We start from the raw sequence: 16,848 nt of genomic DNA on the forward strand, positions 1-16,848 counted from the left end.
AGCAAAGTCTGCGTAAGGAATTAGGAGCGGCACTTATCTGAAAACAGACTTTAACCAGACATTTATTTCAGCCAGCTGAGAAAGCAGAAACTTCTGGCAGGTATTACTCACTCCAGTTAGCGGAGGAGTGAGTTGGGACAAATGCTCAAAGAGATACTTTTAACATAGCCTACTTCCTTTTCTCGACTTAAGGAAGCATTTCTGATGCCTGATGGATCTTCGTAGATTTCAATCACAAAAGCAGAAGCATGCGGATATCACATGAGCAGCTGCCCAGTTAATCAGAAAATGCAAGTGTGATGGTTTCAACAGCAACAGAGAACATGCAGGGCAGGGAATGTGTTTATGCAACATGCAACGATCAATTACATTTAACCAGAAAAACAGGTCTAGTCAGTCACAGCTATGCACTGTGACTACCCAAGCGTCACTATTGGAACCTTCACTTTCATTGTATTTTCCCAGTTAAACAGGGCAAACCCTCCCACTGCTGACCCCATTCACTGCCACATGAACCTGGAATGCAGAGAGAGCTTCAGCTTATAAGAAACTCTACTGTGGTGTTTCTGGCATTCAAGTTGAGGAAGAGGCAAAGTATCTGATAGCCAAGAGCGGAGACCACTTTGGGCTGCTGACTAGATCCTCATGCAATCTTTTTAACACAATAGTGGAAGTTACACAGCAGCCGCTTCCTAGTTCTAGCTGGTAAGGAACTGGGGCTGGCTCTGGAAGGTACTGAAAGAAGAGATGTATTCATGTTGAGAGAAACTGCCTGCTGTTCACATGATGTTTAGGACAGAAGCAGCTGCATTTGGATTGGTTGCTGGAGGCAGATATGCAGGCCAGCAGCTGCCACTGTTGGGGAAAGAAGAGAAAATCCCTGCTTCAACTGAGCACTTGCTTTCTCTCCTGAGCAGGTCCCCTGCCATAGGGAACTAGAGTGGTGCCAGAAGTTCCAGCTACTCGAGTCCCACAGCAACAATGGCATTGGGATGAGAGCCCAAGGGAACATTAACAAGCCTGCTCATGTATTGCATCATGGCTGGCATTCTGCTCCAGGAGCATCACTAACAGGGCAGTGACACCCCCATGCTTACAGTAGCTGTAGATGGCAGCACGGCTTGTCTAGGTAGAGTAATATAACTTTGCTCTCCAAGGATCACCGAGGACACGAAATGTTGATAGTACTGTTGAAACTTTGGTACTCAGAGTCCCTTCACTTGTACAGAAATGGAGGTACAAGAAGTGTGATTGATACAAAGTCACATAGCCCTGAATGTTGTGGTCTGTGCTCCATCCAACGCTCCTTCCCCACTAATCCTGGTTTGGGAGTGTCCATGCAGTGAGTCAGGGAAAAATAAACCTACATCAACAGTGCAGCTGCACCAGGACCAAGCTGCATGAGTACAGCAAGAGAAGAGCACTGTGCGCTTCCTCACTCATACCAAGTGAGTAAACGTGTAGGTCATGCAGGGTTTTGGCTTGTACGGCCCTGGAATACAGTCCCTACTGTACACCTCCCAAGGTACATCTAATGCCAGGCGTTGCTATTAACCCCGTGGAGAGACTCCCTGCTGGAGATTGTTAGGGCTGCCAGCCCAGAACATAGGTTAGTGCATGAGAAGTGCTATAGATATGTCCTATACAATTGCACAAGTGACAGTGGCTGAGAGACTGGTTAAAAGTCCTTCCTTTATACAGCTGATTGGTTAAATGTAAAACTTGGAAGCTTGATGGTATATTTGGGTGGAATGGTCTCTGCATTTATTGAAAGGCAGTTGCAAGTAATATGCTTTGAAGTCTGACTACAGATTTCTACAGAAACAGGGTTGAGAAGCCTCTACAAGTCCCTACAGCAGTTTAGCTCAAACCAGTGTAATGAAAATGGCTTAATTCCAAGCTTGAGAAACATGGAGTAGTTTACACATCCCTATTCCACTGGCCTGAATCAGATCAGAGGTTCAGAACATTGCTTAGGTGAGTTAAAATGGCCCCTCCAAAACCCTCTCATCAGCAGCAGCACAAATGAAATAAGCTTCTGATTGACATTTAAGTTGACTTGTCAGTATTGGTGTACAAGTTTGATTTAGCAGAGAGATTTAGTACTATAGAGCTTGCACTATGAACACAGAACTGTTCTAAATCAGTTATCAGAATGCACAACAAGGGAGCTTTCAGACACTAATAAAAGACCATGAGTTTACAAGAAATGGTTTAGGATTATTTCCCTAGGAAAGGGTGTGGTTTTGTACTTTGATTTTAGCTATTTGCTAGGGTACAGCAGAGCGTGCTGTGTTTAAACATAAGAGGAGTTTTGAGCAGTACACTGAAGGGGTAAGATGACAGACAGCATTCCTTTTAGCATATGACATTTAATAAAGTTGTATTAATCTTGTTCTAAGACACTAGCCAGGAAGAAAAAAAGCTGTGACTTGGCTGATGGCTACAGAGAAAATTTAAGATTGTGATGTTTGCTACAATTTAGATCATCTCCCTCTCCCCCCCTCACTATGCAGTACTGAAGCCAGAGTTCAATATTAAACTGGTTTGTGATAAGACTGCTCAGGCAAGAGAAATCCTTAAACTTGATTTATTTAGGATCATTTGTACATAACTACGTCTCCAAAGTCTACTTCATTCTACAAGACAGACCGCTTCCCTACCATTAGTGAAACCCTGGTTTAGAATGTTTGCTTTACATAATTGATATATTAAAACATGGAATGCTTGTGGAGTTGTGGCACTGTATGGCATCTACACAGGACATCCTTCAAAAGCTACGATTAGGGAGCCTCCTAGCTTATCGGCAATGTAAGCTCGGTTAAGGTCTTCTGGCCCATTTGCTTGACATTCGTGCTTTATGCCTAGAAGAAAGGCAAAAAAAATTCAGTGATTCACAAGTTCTCTCATATGCTAGTAATTCTCATTAGAAACTTGTATATGTAGCTAAGAGTGTCTGAGCAGGTAGTCCAACAATTTACAGGAATTCAAGCACATCACAGTCCCATCTAGAATGATACGAGCCCAAGGGATTTAGGTGCTCAAGTGCCATTGAATTTCAGTATCAGTGCTTGCACATCACTAAGTACTCGAGGCATTTGGACATGTTAGGGCATTGGATACTTGAACTGGATGTGTATGGTTTGGTCTTCCAGTTGCAGATTTTGCTGGAGTGAAGCTGGGAGTTTCAGCATTATAAAAAACCCACTGAAGTGGCACAGGATCCTGGATGTGTGCAGTTGAAGAGCCATGGACTAGGTAACAGGGAAGCCATGCTCACAGAGAGGGCTTAGGGACTGGGGATCTCAAAAGCAAGCTTTTAATAAATGGCTAAAAAAGCCAATTCAAAATAGATACAGACCAAAAATTCAGTGAAGTAGTGAAGAGAAGCTTAAGTCACCTCTCTGTACCAGCAAGGCCTTGCTAGTTTGGGGAGATGACGACAAATGCACTGGAAATGGCAATATATGTGCTTCTTCCTATGGAGGGCGGCGTTACTCCTGCATGTACTACATTCAGGATCACTCCCTGACCAATGCCAATTTGTTTTTTGGCCTGTGCAGGCTACCTGTGAACCCCAACTGGTTGTTCAGCACTGCTGCATTCTTGTCCTGTTCTGCCCCTGCAGACTAGTGTAAGCCTGGAGCAAGTTTAGGCTTAGGTGCCAAAAATATGTTAGTGAGTTTACATATTAATCAGTGGAAAAATTTAGGAAGCGTGAAGGTGAAGATTAAGGGGTCATAATACAACAAACATCAGGGTATGCAGTCCTGCTCCACTAGTGATTACGGTCGCTGACTATGCCTTAGTAACCCAGGATAGCATCTTGGTTGCTTACTCGGCTACCGCACACCTTTAAAGAGCAATGTCGTAAGGTTTGCTATAGAAGGGTCAGTATCTCACTGAATGCAGGATTGAAATACCCTGAGCCACATGGACAGCTGCCAAGATCCAATTTAGTAGTAAAATTTTTCTCACACACACACCCCCACCCCCCATTCCCAAGTTATGCCATTGAACACTAAGCAGAACAGTGTCTGTACTTATTTCCCCCCCACATTTTGAAAGATCTGCTCTAACATGGCATGTTGGTCTTGGCTCACTTCAAAATGCAGTTCTACTGCACATGCAATTTGAACACTTTTTTGCTCTGCTGTGTTTTAATCATGTTTCAAGTAGTTTCACTTGCTAAGTAGTCATCGTCAACTGGTATTTCTAAATAAACACTAGTCAATTAGCAACAGTTAAGTCCTGTGTGTCAGCAGTTCTATGGTACAAGACAGATTTAATTGGGCCAAGTCAGGAAGTGTTGCCTGTATTACATACCTTGAAATTTCTTTTTGATTGCATCCTTAGAGCTTGCATAGATCATCTTACTCTTGAGAGGCGCTTGGTCTGGTGCCCTAGTTGGATATACCAAGAGGAAAGTAGTTAAGACAATGATGTTCAATATCCAGATATCAGAATCTTAAGACCTACAGACTCAGGTGACTGAAGCAGTGGCCCTACAAGTTTATGAACATTTGATACCCACCTAAACTGCATGCAATATATTGGACCAGATGAGTGTATCACCACATTTCAGTGTCTTACACATTAATGTAGACCCTGTGTACAGGCCAGGCATGTATGTACATTGGGTAAGCCAAGAGACCAAGTCACACATATAAGCCACATTTCCAGCTTACCACAGGACGAACATCAACTCTTCTTTTTTTGATTCCTTTGTTTCAAAGCTTGCATCATACAAGGCGTAACGGCAATCCTTTTCAGGGAGCATCTGCACAAACTGCTTGAAAGGATCAGAAACTGTTACGCCAATATCTCCCACCAGGATCTCTTTGCCTTCTTCCACAACAATGCACTTTTTGTCTTCACTGAGACAGAAGATAACTGCCTTCTTCCTTTTCTTGATTTCCTCAGGCGTGGAGCACTTCCGAACTTTCATGTCATAAAAGATACGGCATACTTCATCAGCCACTTGTACTCCTGATGCCTATGACAGAAAATGCTTTAAGTCAATTTCAGTCCTCGACTAGGCACTTAATACAACTCCTACATAACCTCACCATAATGCATTAGGCTGATGAGACTAGAAGACAAGCAATACTTCCTAGGGTATCAAAGTATTGAGTGGCAAATACAGAAAGCCTGAAGTAGTTAACTCCAGAAGTTTATACAGGAAAGACAGGGTCTAAACTAAGTCTCCCATTCTGGCTACAGTTAGCTTTTACAAAACAAAGTTCCTAATGCACATAAGCTACGTTTTTGAAACCTGACCGATGGGGAAGGAAGAGCCTACTTGCACTGAAGGCTTTCTACTGAGGGACAGGAACTTGTAGCTCCAGAGGTCTGTTTAACTGACAATCTTGAAGTGAATGCTTATATCTGATCTTTTGGAAACACCAAAAGTAGCGTTTACCAGGCAGTCATTTTGAGACAACATTCTTTAGCTATTTGACAAGTCTTAACTTGCCACTATTTTGGCTAGCCATTTCTAGCCTACAGGAAAGTAAAGCGGCGCTATCAGATTCTACATGTATAGTCACATGTGGGGTTCAGGTTTAGAAGTGGTGTACTAGAGCAAAAACGTGTTTATGAAAAATGCTGGATTTTAGGCTCAAGATCTGACTAGAGTGAGTGACAAGTCTGTGTTGAAGTTACTCAAAGAAAATGTCATTTTTATTAAAGGGTTAGTTAGAAGATCTCTGGAAACTGGTTGATAGGTTTCCTACTTTGGTTTGCTGCTGGCTCTTAGTTAAATTAAAATAATCCAACAGGGAATTTTGACTACATAGTAGAATCCTCTTACATGGCCCATCTATGCCACAAACTCAGCCACATCAGGGGCCTCGCACATATAGACACCAAGATTTAAAGGTAAAAGACATTAAGAGGGAATAAAAGGAACTATCTAAAATAGACTAAAAGTCTGCTGCTCCTTCAGAACTGAAGGATGTTTGGGGTTATCCCTACTGTTATATACATACTCTGTGCAGTAGATGCATGTGTGGCCCCGACAGCTCTAAGTTTGTCCATCAGGGCATACTTCTCAAGAAAGTTGCCAGTGTGGATCATCCTGAGGTATTCCCACAGATATCATTTAGGCTAGAGCAGTAGAAGATGATTGCTAGACATGCTTCAGTCTAATCTATTCAAAATGATAGATGTTTCAGTGTAATGAGCCTGCCATATTTGAGTGTTAAACCTCTTCATCCTTGTAATGATTTGAGAGACTACAGGTTCACACATCTGAGTTCAGCACCTGTGAGCGCCCTTTGATTATTACAGTGCCCTTGGTAGGCTGCAATATTACACCATGTTGTGAGCACCTAAATCAGAGTTACAAAACAATCAAGTGCAGCTAGTGTTACAAAGCAGTTGATTAACATTTAGGACTGAGGTTAGAGAAAGGTTTCTTTTGGATGCATTTGACAGCCCTGTTTATCTAGAATATTGCCACTTGTTTGTAGGGGTCTTTCATAGCAAGAGGAGAGAAAAATATTGTTAAGAGACATGATAGTTCAATTGTAGCACTAGGGAAGTCATTAAGAGACTCCAGATGCAGTGTTTAAAGTCACTGGTACCAGCTTAGATGGATTTCAGTTTGGTACCCATTTAAGGTAGTTACTCTAATATGACTAACACGGCACCTTCTTACTCACATCTGCTTCAGGTGTGTATTTTAAGTCTTGTTTAATGAGGTATTCTTGCAAAGGAAGAAATAAAGCCATGCTGTCTGTGGCTTTGCACTAAGAGTTGTTTAAGAACATAACGGCCGTACCGGGTCAGACCAAAGGTCCATCTAGCCCAGTATCCTGTCTACCGACATTGGCCAATGCCAGGTGCCCCAGAGGGAGTGCACCTAACAGGCAATGATCAAGTGATCACTCTCCTGCCAACCATCTCCATCCTCTGACAGAGGGAGGCTAGGGACACCATTCCTTACCCGTCCTGGCTAATAGCCATTAATGGACTTCACCACCATGAATGTATCCAGTTCTCTTAAACTCTGTTATAGTCCTAGCCTTCACAATCTTCTCAGGTAAGGAGTTTGCACAGTTCTAACCTGTTAGAATGCACTGTGCAAGCCTACTGATGAAGCAGAGTTGCATGGTTGTCACCATGAGCATGATTTGAAGACCCCAGAGGTGATAAAGCCTGCAGTATCTTTATTAGTGCACTGAAGTATAAAAACAAACAAACAAACAAACAAACAAAAACACACTTGCCTTTCAGATGCCAGGTTGAATCTGCAAGGCTAGCAGTAAGAGACAGTACACATCATAGGGAAATGGAGAGGGAATAAAGCCTTACTTTTCAGTGAGACAAAGAGCCTTTAAGGATTTAACTTGACCCCCTCGTTGTTTCCCCCTCCCCCCAAGCAAGAAAATGAATTTATTCAAGCTACTCAGCTACTAAACTGTAGTCTCACTGAATACATGTTAATTCCCTTGTTCAGACATCTGCCATGCTAGTAGATACCACCTGAAATCTCGCTCATTCCCTGTAGCTAGGATTTCTTCATGTGAAATCTGAAGTACCATCCTGAGAGCAGCATTTAGAGATAAACCACCTAGAAGTGGGCAACAGAATCTATTTCAGGATAGTCTACTATGTAAACATTACAGTAGGCACTTGCATCTTGCAACTTTAACTGGAAATGTTTCAATGTTTAGAACTTGTGGCCTATTAAATTTGAAATGGACAGTTCTCTTCACTCCCTACATTACATATGTAAGTGGCAAGAGCCATATGGCTTCTCTTATGAGCCCTCAACCTTGGCTCTAGCTCCCACACTGACCTGTTTTCCCAAACCCAGACCTGCTAGCAATCTTACTGCTATTACTTTGGATAAAAACACTTAACCCTAGAAGACCAGAGAAAAGCTACAGTAGAGCTGTGAGTCTCAACAATACAGCCAAGAGCAGAAGATTCTTGTTTATTGCGTAGAGCCAGGAAACAAGTAGTTTCCTTACAAAGAAATCCAACACATCCGGCAAGTTATTGAAGATTCAAAAAGGGTTAAGAGGGTTAAATTTGGAAACTCAAGTTGATTGTTTAACAACTGCTGTTGAACGGCTCTCTCCCAGAGGATGTAAGCTTTGCACCAGCCAACAGGGCTGGGTAAGTGTTCTTTAAAGACAGACAGTTTTAGTTGAAGTAGGAAGCTACAGTTCTATGAAAGCACATGCAGATTATTGCAATGGGGATTACTACTTCCTTGGCCCCAGACTTCTGCACATCTTTTAGTTAAGTGAGTTTTCCCAGTCTCCTGAACAATGGATTCTTTGGAAGAGAAAAATTTCCCCAGCATTTGGAACACTGATCTTCCATAGCTGCTCACTACTGGTGTTCAGGTCAGAGGAGTGCATATTGCACACATCAGTATTTATGCGGTCTTGACTATGCAAACGAAATGGAGCAATGCTACGGTTAACACTGCAGGACTAGCACAGATCTAGTGAAAAAAACCTCCATTTTACTCAATCTTGGGCATCAAAATTGTTAGCCAAGTTCTAGACTTATGGCTGCTTATTTAAAATGTGAAGCTGCTGGTACTTGTGTGAGGCAAGGCCAAGCCACCACTGAAATATATTCTGATTTATCATATAGACGAAGACAAATTTTGACTCTGATTCCCAGAACAAAGAACAGAGGCATGAGTCCAGCCTGATCTGCTTCTACAGGTGCCCACTGCAAGAGCCCTCAAGCCTGTTAAAGCATTTGAAACCCCCTCCCCACCTTACTAGCAACCCTATAGAAGGAGGAAAGGAAAGGAAAGACAAACCATCTCTCATTACAAGGGTGGAAGAACCTAGGAGAGAGGGGGCCAGGTGGTAAAAATGCAAGAAGGAGACGACACAGGAAGAGTACAGAGTTCTTTAAAAAGGATAAAGTTCTACATTAGTTAGGAATAGATCCGCAATACTAATTTCCATGCAACATGGATGTTATATAACGGAAAGCATGAAGGGAAGCACGTCTCATGGGCTACTATTAAATAGCACAATAGTTCCCAAACTGCAGGTTGGGAGTGGTGTGTCATGAGATGAGGGGAAAAATGCAAGAAAGCGTCAGAGCAAACAGCTCTCACAGCAGTGAGGCAGCGCCAGCTGCTACCGGATCAACAAAGCACTCACAGCAGCAGCTGGCCAGCTAGGCAGCACTGACTGCTACCAGAGCAATAGAAGCACTCTCACAGCAGCATGCCTTCTATGGCCAGGAGCCAGTCACACAAGTGGAGGATGCAGGAGCAACATGCTGAAATTGGAGGGGGGCGGGGAGAGAATACCTCCCTTCCAGCACACAGGGTAGCAGACCAAATAAAGGGATCTGACAAGCTGAATGCGACTCAAGCCACCAGCTGCCCATCCCTTTTTTGGGCCTGGTGCTCCTAAGCCCTGTTCAAGTGCACCACATACACTAGTTAATTCAGGCTTGACTGCCCAGAGTTTTCAAAGTAGACTGTTAAAATTGAGAGTTCATTTGTGCAAAGCCAACCGGAATACTGAGTTCCAGAGGTGAGCCCAGAGGTAGCTGTGGCATGAACGTTTGCAAATTCTTGCAACACCAGCCTGTACACCTGTCTAGACTACTGCAGGCACATGAGGTCTGCTAATATACAAGAGATGCATTAGGTAACAAGAATGCATGACAGTGATGCAGCCCATTTCCCATCTCTTTTCTGGGAAGCACTTTTCCTACACCTTGCACGCTGATGCTCTGATGTCTTGTGCTAGAGGAATGCCTTAACTACCACTATGTACTAAAAGCAAGAGACCTTTCCTTAAAAAAAGTCTCCCTCCTGTCCCTCACATCCTATCTTGATGGATGCAGATAAAGGTTGTACACAACAGCCATGTCAGCTTCCCACATTTTGCTTTCTTTAATTATATTCAGCAAGTGCCCTAAAACCTTGCACAAAATCTAAACTAGAGTTATTCCTTTAGTACAGTGTTTTGAAGTTAGAGGCCCTGCAAGTTGCCACCAAAACCTATGCATTTTTGCAAGGATATTAGTATTGGGAAGAAAGCTTGCATTCAGAAAACAAGTTCAAGATAGGATACACATACCAGACATCTGGCAGACTGGATTTATAGCACATAATTCTGCATTCCATTGTGTCCAAAGTTGTATTGAAGCTAGTGCTTCCCAACAAAACCCTGGGCTATGAACCTTAGGGTTTTCCTTTAGTATTTGATATTTTATGCCAAAAATAATAAAAAAGCTTAATCTTTCCCCCTTCTCAACTGCAGAGGAGCCAAGAAGCCTTTAAGCTACTTGGGAGTTTTGCACGAAGATGATTTTTTTTTTGGGGGGTGGGGGGAGGAGGAGGAGGAGAAGAGAAGGGAGAGACCAGTATGGATAACATGTAGGTTCTCTTCCTCCAAGGCCAGCAGTATAGAACCAAAAGCCATAATATCAGTGTTAAGTTTACATATGGTTAACCAGTTTAACTGGTTACATTATTCTTGAGACCTGGGTCTTGATGTAAGATTTTGCTTTGTTTGGGAGCTACATTAACTGCATGTATGTGTTCTAAGCAATGTGGACTACCTATATACCTAACTGAGTGAAAATATTTGCTTCTTGGAAAAAAGATTCAGTTCTTACTTAAGTTCAGTTGTACACAGAGCCTGAAAGCTACATTCCTCAAGCATGCCTAGCCAAATATAGAAGGAATGAGTAGAGACAAACAAGCTGATGGAGGCTGTGATGAACTGATTTGGGGAAGACTACCTTGCATCAAGCCAGGCCCTTGACAGGTTAGAACATGATTAAATAGTGACAAAAGTCTGTACACAATATGGTAAGTAACTAGTTATAAACTAGTCTACGTTGTAGTATAGGCAGGACCTCAGACAGGCAGCTGTACCTCAGACAACTATTCCTACACAGTCCAGGAAGTCTAAATTTCTGCAAAAGGGTATTTAAGATATGATTGTTTGCATATCACATTTAAGGTAACTGCCGTTAAGTGTGAGAGAGACCATTATTTACAAATCATAAAGCAGCAAGAAGTACAAAGTTTTTCTGTACATCATATCCTAGCCCGGCTGGCATGATTTGCCTATCGAATAAGTCACTTTGTATTAATCTAGTCTCTTTCCAAACCAGAGTCAAGTCTCCATCCAGCCTTGTCTACCAATAAGAGATCTTACTAGCTAGACAAAGGCAGAGGAAGATTAGGAAATAGCTGGAATAGAAACCCTTCCCTCTGAATTCCTGGAGTTACTCCATCACTCCTAGCTGAAGGAATCCACTTCCATCAGCTGGATCATGAGGTCAGTCCCTGAAGGTAGTCAGATTGTATGGCATATCTTCAGTACCCACTGGTGTGAAGTAATCCCAGCCCATGCCAGAGAAAAATGAGAACTGTGTCACCCAAAAATGGGGTGTAGAGAAGAATGCTGTTGGAGTACATGAGTGCTCATGCTGCTCTGGAAGAGGATGCAGGGTGCAGGTAGAAGAATGATTTAGGGCTCTTACAGACGTTAGGCTTCACCATAGGTTAGTCAGCAGGCCTCTATTGCTCATGAGGAGGAAGTTCTGTCTGAACTGTCCCTGGTATCTAAAAAGATTGCCTTGGTAGCAGATTTATAGATACCCAGGGATTTTGGTGTGACCCTAGAAACCTTTAGGGCATGTAACAACTCATCTGAAGGGCATAAAAGATATGGTCCTTTAAAGGTCTCCCCTTTTCAGTTATTTGAATTTCTCTGAATCTCTGAGTATTGTAACCAGGATGCCCTTTTCATGGTGATAGCTGTAGAAAGAGATAAGACTACTGTATCAGACACATCCAGGGCTACTTGGAGCGAAGTTCTGGCTACCAGTTGCCTCTCAAGTAAGCCCCAGCTTCCCGTGGGAGCTCGTCAAAGAATGGTGATACTCTGGAGTGTACACAAGAACATGCAGAGTGCATGCCTAGTCCCAAAACACAGCTGGTCAAAAGCTTCCTATCACACATGTCAGTACATCACAAGGTAGCCCACGAAGTCTATAAGGTAATCTTGGCAGAATTATGTTTATTTAAAAGCCATTGTTGATTTTTTTTATTAACACAGTTGTGGGAAATCATGGGGCTCAGAATTAATTATGGCAGATGTTGAGATTAGGGTGTCCAGACAGCAAGTGTGAAAAATCAGGACAGGGTGCAGGGTAATAGGAGCCTATATAAGAAATACCCAAAAAGTCAGGACTGTCCCTATAAAACCGGGACATCTGGTCACCCGAGTTGAGATTCAGAAAGTAGGCTTTATTGCTGTTAACGCAAAAATTACATAAAAAAATAAATATTCCTAATTCTCACTTTGCCTATATGTAGATCTCAATGGAAGTATTTTTGCCCATTTCTATGTATGGCAAAATTAATGTTTACCAACATTTACTAATAAAAGTCTAATCTTGCCAAGCCTAGTTATAAGGATTATAGGATTTAAGAAATATTAGCCAACGCCTTTGCAAAAAATACACCAAGGTACTCTGAAGGCTGTTTCAAGAGTGAGAAAGTTTCTAGAGGTCATTAGTCAAATGCATATAATGTTTATGAGCGGAGAACACAGATCTTGTAAGGGGCAGTAATCCACACAGGAGGACAACCCAGTGCTCTACAATAGGAGCACTACAGTCTTAAAGCATGTTTGTCTTTTGTTGGAGGCATCTTTAAATTGGACCTTGCTCCAACAAGGAGGCAACCATCATGAAAACTAGTTTCTCATGAAAGATTTTGGGACCTTATAACAACTCTCAATCATACATTGCTATGTTAGAAGCAAACATTAAGCTTGTACGGCGACAATAAGTATCAAGATCTTCATCAAATACAGTAATTCTAAACTGGATTTTCCATGCTGCAGTACAGGTATAGACTTGAACAAGCCAGTTTCAGCATTTTCCACAACGAACAAGAGCCAACAGATTTGCACTTACTTTTTAATTCTCCTTTAAGGAAACCTCAATATTTAATATCAAGTTTAGTCCAAATGAGAACTACACATTCTTAAAATGTACTGAAAAGTTTAATTCAGTAGTTTGAGTGTAACTGTCAGAATTTTAGTTCCTTCCTACAGTACTCCCATTAGCAAGATCCTATCTTGTAGGTGCTGTTGTAGACAAAGATTTCCTCTTTAATCTGTTTTTACAGGAGGCAGTGAAGGGACAGTAGTAGTACACTCCACCAACAGGCCATGCACAAAGCAGTTAAGTATTTTATTAGCTATATAGATGGAAGTGTTTGGAAAGCTACTATTATATGCTTTGTAGCCCTGTTTTAAATGAGAGTAAATTAGGAACAGACTCAAATTAGCTAACATTTGTAAATACTAATCTAGACAATTCAAATATTGTTCCAGGACAAGTGTTTGTGGTTTATCCTAGGCTCAGCCTAAGGTAGCATTTATCAACAGAGTAGCTAACAACGTAGTTGTAAACCTCATTAGTTTGTGGCCCGGTAGCACCTCAAGCTCTACTGCAGACAAAGCCATAAAGGTGAATAGCAAAGCTAACAGAAATTGAACTAAGCCCAAAGCTAATGCCAACTCTCCCCTGTCCCACTCACAGAAAACCCTTTCTGATTTATGAAAGTTATTCCTATAGCAGATTAAGGACAGGGAGAGAAGCAGCAAGTCAGTGTCTATTCAGCACATTTCTATATTTACTTCAATTTTTATTTTCAGCACTTCACTGTAAAGCTGCACTACACAGACCAATGAAGTATGGCAATACAATCTTTGTCTAGTAGGTACACCAGTTAATAGCCTTAGAGTTTCAATGGAGGGGCAGCATTAAAGAGGTTATGCTTGAGAGTTTACTATAGTAAAGTTGATTTACCTCTGACCCTTCTATTGGCTATTAAAAGTTGATTTCAAACAACAAAACTGATTAATTAGAATCAAAGAGGCTTGATCACCCCACCCAGTATACTGGAACACACAGTAATAATTAATAGAGAGAAGTGTTAGTAGTCAGCTAGAGATGTGAGAAGACATTCTCTGGTGAGTCATAGTTCTGGTTTTGAGACAGTCATTTCTATGACAACACAACATACATACAGCTTTCTAACTTCACTATAATCTCAAATGAGAACAGAAACAGCTTTGAGGAAGAATGCTCTTTAAATAGGTTTAATAAGTTACAGACTAGAGACTGCCTGGTTTAACACGGGCAAGCATTCTTTTGGATGACCTCTGAAGAAGTCCTTTTGTAGCTAGATGCTAGTTTTCTTTAAAAAAAGATTTCAACCAGATCAAGTTTCATAGTGAACTGTAAACTAAACCACCTATATTCAGCTGAAGCAGCAAATCAAGGCCTCAGTACAAGTTACCATCCCAACATGTAACATCTTGCCAACTAGCCTTTTCAGTAGGAGTCTACTAGCATTAGGAAAGTCACAGCCTAGAAACTTTTTAAAGTTTAATTCCTTCTTAAATTCTGCATAGCTAATTACATGGGTAGCAAAGGGGTTTGTTTTTTTTTAAACCTGACAAGTAGGGTATTCATTAAACCCCCCCCCCCATAACAGGTGATTAGATTTTTGCCTACAGAGTTTTAAAATTTCAAAATTAAGTTGTATAAGTTTAACATTGGGCAATGAACGTTACTCTCACGGGAAAACCAAACCCTGAAGTCAAGTTTTCACATGTACAGGAGGAGACGGCTGAAAGCAAATAAGCCCCTGGATTCCTCCCAAGTCAGCCCTTGTCTGAGAGGGCCTGGAGACGTCCCAGCTGTCAACGCGCAAACGACCCGTGCCAACGCCTTAGCCTGGAGTCGGTGTCCCCGCAGCGAGGTGCCCGGGGCACAGACACCGACCCTGCCCCGGGAGGGGGGGCAGCCAGGCCAGCGCAGCCCGCCACCAACCGAAGGGTGAACATCTCCCCTCCCCCCACCCCGGGAACGGCTCCGGACGCGCCCCCACGTGCTGCCGGGGCAGGTCCCGTCCGCACAGGGCAGCCATCGCGCGGGACCGGGAGAAGCGCGCGCGGGGGTGTGTGTGGGGGGGGGAGAGGACACGGGGGGGCAGTGACACCTCCGGCTCCCTCTTCCCCCCGCCCCTCCTCTCCCAGGCCGCCGCCGCCTCTCTGCCCCTCCCCAGTACCCAGCCACAACCAACGGGGGGCGGGGGGGTTGGCGCAGGGGTGCGCCGGGCCAGGCCGCCGCTCCGCCTCACCCCCGGGGGCGCCCGCCAGCTCCCGGCCAGGCGGGAAGGGCTGGGCCCAGCCGCAGCGCCTCGGAGGGGACACGCCCTACGACGAGGGGAGGATGGAAGCCTGAGGAGCCACGCGGAGCGGCAGGGAGATGACGCTGCGCGCGCCCCCCACCCCCCAGCCGGCCGCGATGGACGCGCCGGCGCCAGCGCGTATAAAGGGGGGAGGGAGGTACCATCGGCTGAGGCGGGGGTCGCCGAGCCAGGGAGCGGAAGGCTCCATCGCCCCAGGCTCCGTGGCGGGCGGTACCATCGGCGAGTGCGGGGGGGGGGGGAGAGGAGAGGGGGGAAGAAGCGATGGAATGGGCCGGGATACGGCGGCCGGTGCTGTCGCTCATGAGGAGGGTGGGTAGCCAGTGCACACCCCGGGTCCCCCGGCGGGCGCTGCCCGCATTCTCACCATGGTCTCGGCGGGGCTGGCGGGGCTCGGAGTCCGGGGAGCGGCTGCCTCACTCGGTGCTGCTGCTGGGCGAGGCGCGGGAACAGGAAGGAGCGAGAGAGAGGCGCGAGCCGGGCGGAAGCGCTGCCGACGTCACGCCGCCGTGCCTGGAGGAAACGGTTGCTGGGGGGGGGGGGAAAGCCCTGCTGGCAGCGCTCGGACGCGATCTGTTCTGCGCCGCGCTCTGATTTCCACCGCCCTGGGGCGGGGCCCTTATATCGGGAGGAGGGGCCGGCGGGCTGCCAATCAGACAGGGCGCTGCCAGGTGGGCTCACGTGCCCGCCAGCCAATGGCAGGGCCGTTGGAGGGGGCTACGTGCCCCCAGGTGAGGCAGAGGCCGGCAGGGAGGGAGGAGAGAGAGAGACGATGGGGGAGGCGGCATGACGTGAGGGGAGGCAGGGTGGAAGCAGAGATGGGACTGATGGGAGGCGGGGTGGAAGCAGTCAGGGGAGGGGAGGCAGGAGAGGAGGGAGGCAGGGTGGAAGCAGTCAGGGGAGGGGAGGCAGGGGCGGGAGGGGAGGCAGGAGAGGAGGGAGGCAGGGCAGGGAAGGGGGAGGCAGGGGCGGTAGGGGAGGCACGGTGGAAGCAGAGATGGGAGGCAGGGGTGGGAGAAGGCAGGGAAGGAAGCAGGCAGGGTGGAAGCAGGCAGGGCAGGGAAGGGGGAGGCAGGGGCGGTAGGGGAGGCAGTGTGGAAGCAGGCACGGAGTGAGGCGAGCAGGGAGTGTGAGGCAAGGAGAGAAGGGGAGGAGAGAGGTGGGGGAAGCAGAGGAGGAGGAGGATCATCAGTGAAAAGATGTGGGAAGGAGCCCTCATTTTTACCTACTTTGGTGCGATTATAGCAAACCACCCCCTATTGGTTCAATCCACCAGATTCGCTGTGTGCTGTAGGGAAACCCTGTGTATTTCTTCCCAGAGGTGACTTGGCAGCTGCAGAAGAAGCAGTAGCTCCACTGTGTATGAGTCAGACTCAGTCTGAGTCATTTTTGTTTCAGGTTTCCAAAACAACACGGGGTTTGTTTTTGAGACAGGAGAAGTGAGAGATGGCAGAAAGGTGTTTCTGAGAAAAGGCTTAGAGAAACTGCCTTTCCCTTTTTACTGTAGTGTGCTGCTGGTAAGGATGTGTCTGAAACGTCAATCTCAAGGAAACTCTGATTTCCCTAGAGTTTCTGTGCAAGGAAGAAAGAAGGATTTCTATAAC

The 16,848-nt window shown here is 45.0% G+C and overlaps 1 protein-coding gene across 1 annotated transcript; it reads right to left on the minus strand.

Annotated features, from left to right (window-relative positions):
* Positions 1-1,739: 1,739 nt before the first annotated feature.
* DSTN (destrin, actin depolymerizing factor) lies at positions 1,740-15,785 on the minus strand. The gene is made up of 4 exons (XM_034764071.1): positions 15,612-15,785; positions 4,689-4,996; positions 4,327-4,403; positions 1,740-2,864 (listed from the first exon to the last, which is right to left on the minus strand). Exons 1-4 carry the CDS (start codon positions 15,612-15,614, stop codon positions 2,755-2,757), a joined length of 498 nt encoding a protein of 165 aa, XP_034619962.1. The 5' UTR covers positions 15,615-15,785; the 3' UTR covers positions 1,740-2,754.
* Positions 15,786-16,848: the final 1,063 nt, after the last annotated feature.

This window comes from Trachemys scripta, chromosome 3, assembly GCF_013100865.1.
Source record: "Trachemys scripta elegans isolate TJP31775 chromosome 3, CAS_Tse_1.0, whole genome shotgun sequence".
Lineage (NCBI taxonomy): Eukaryota > Metazoa > Chordata > Testudines > Emydidae > Trachemys > Trachemys scripta.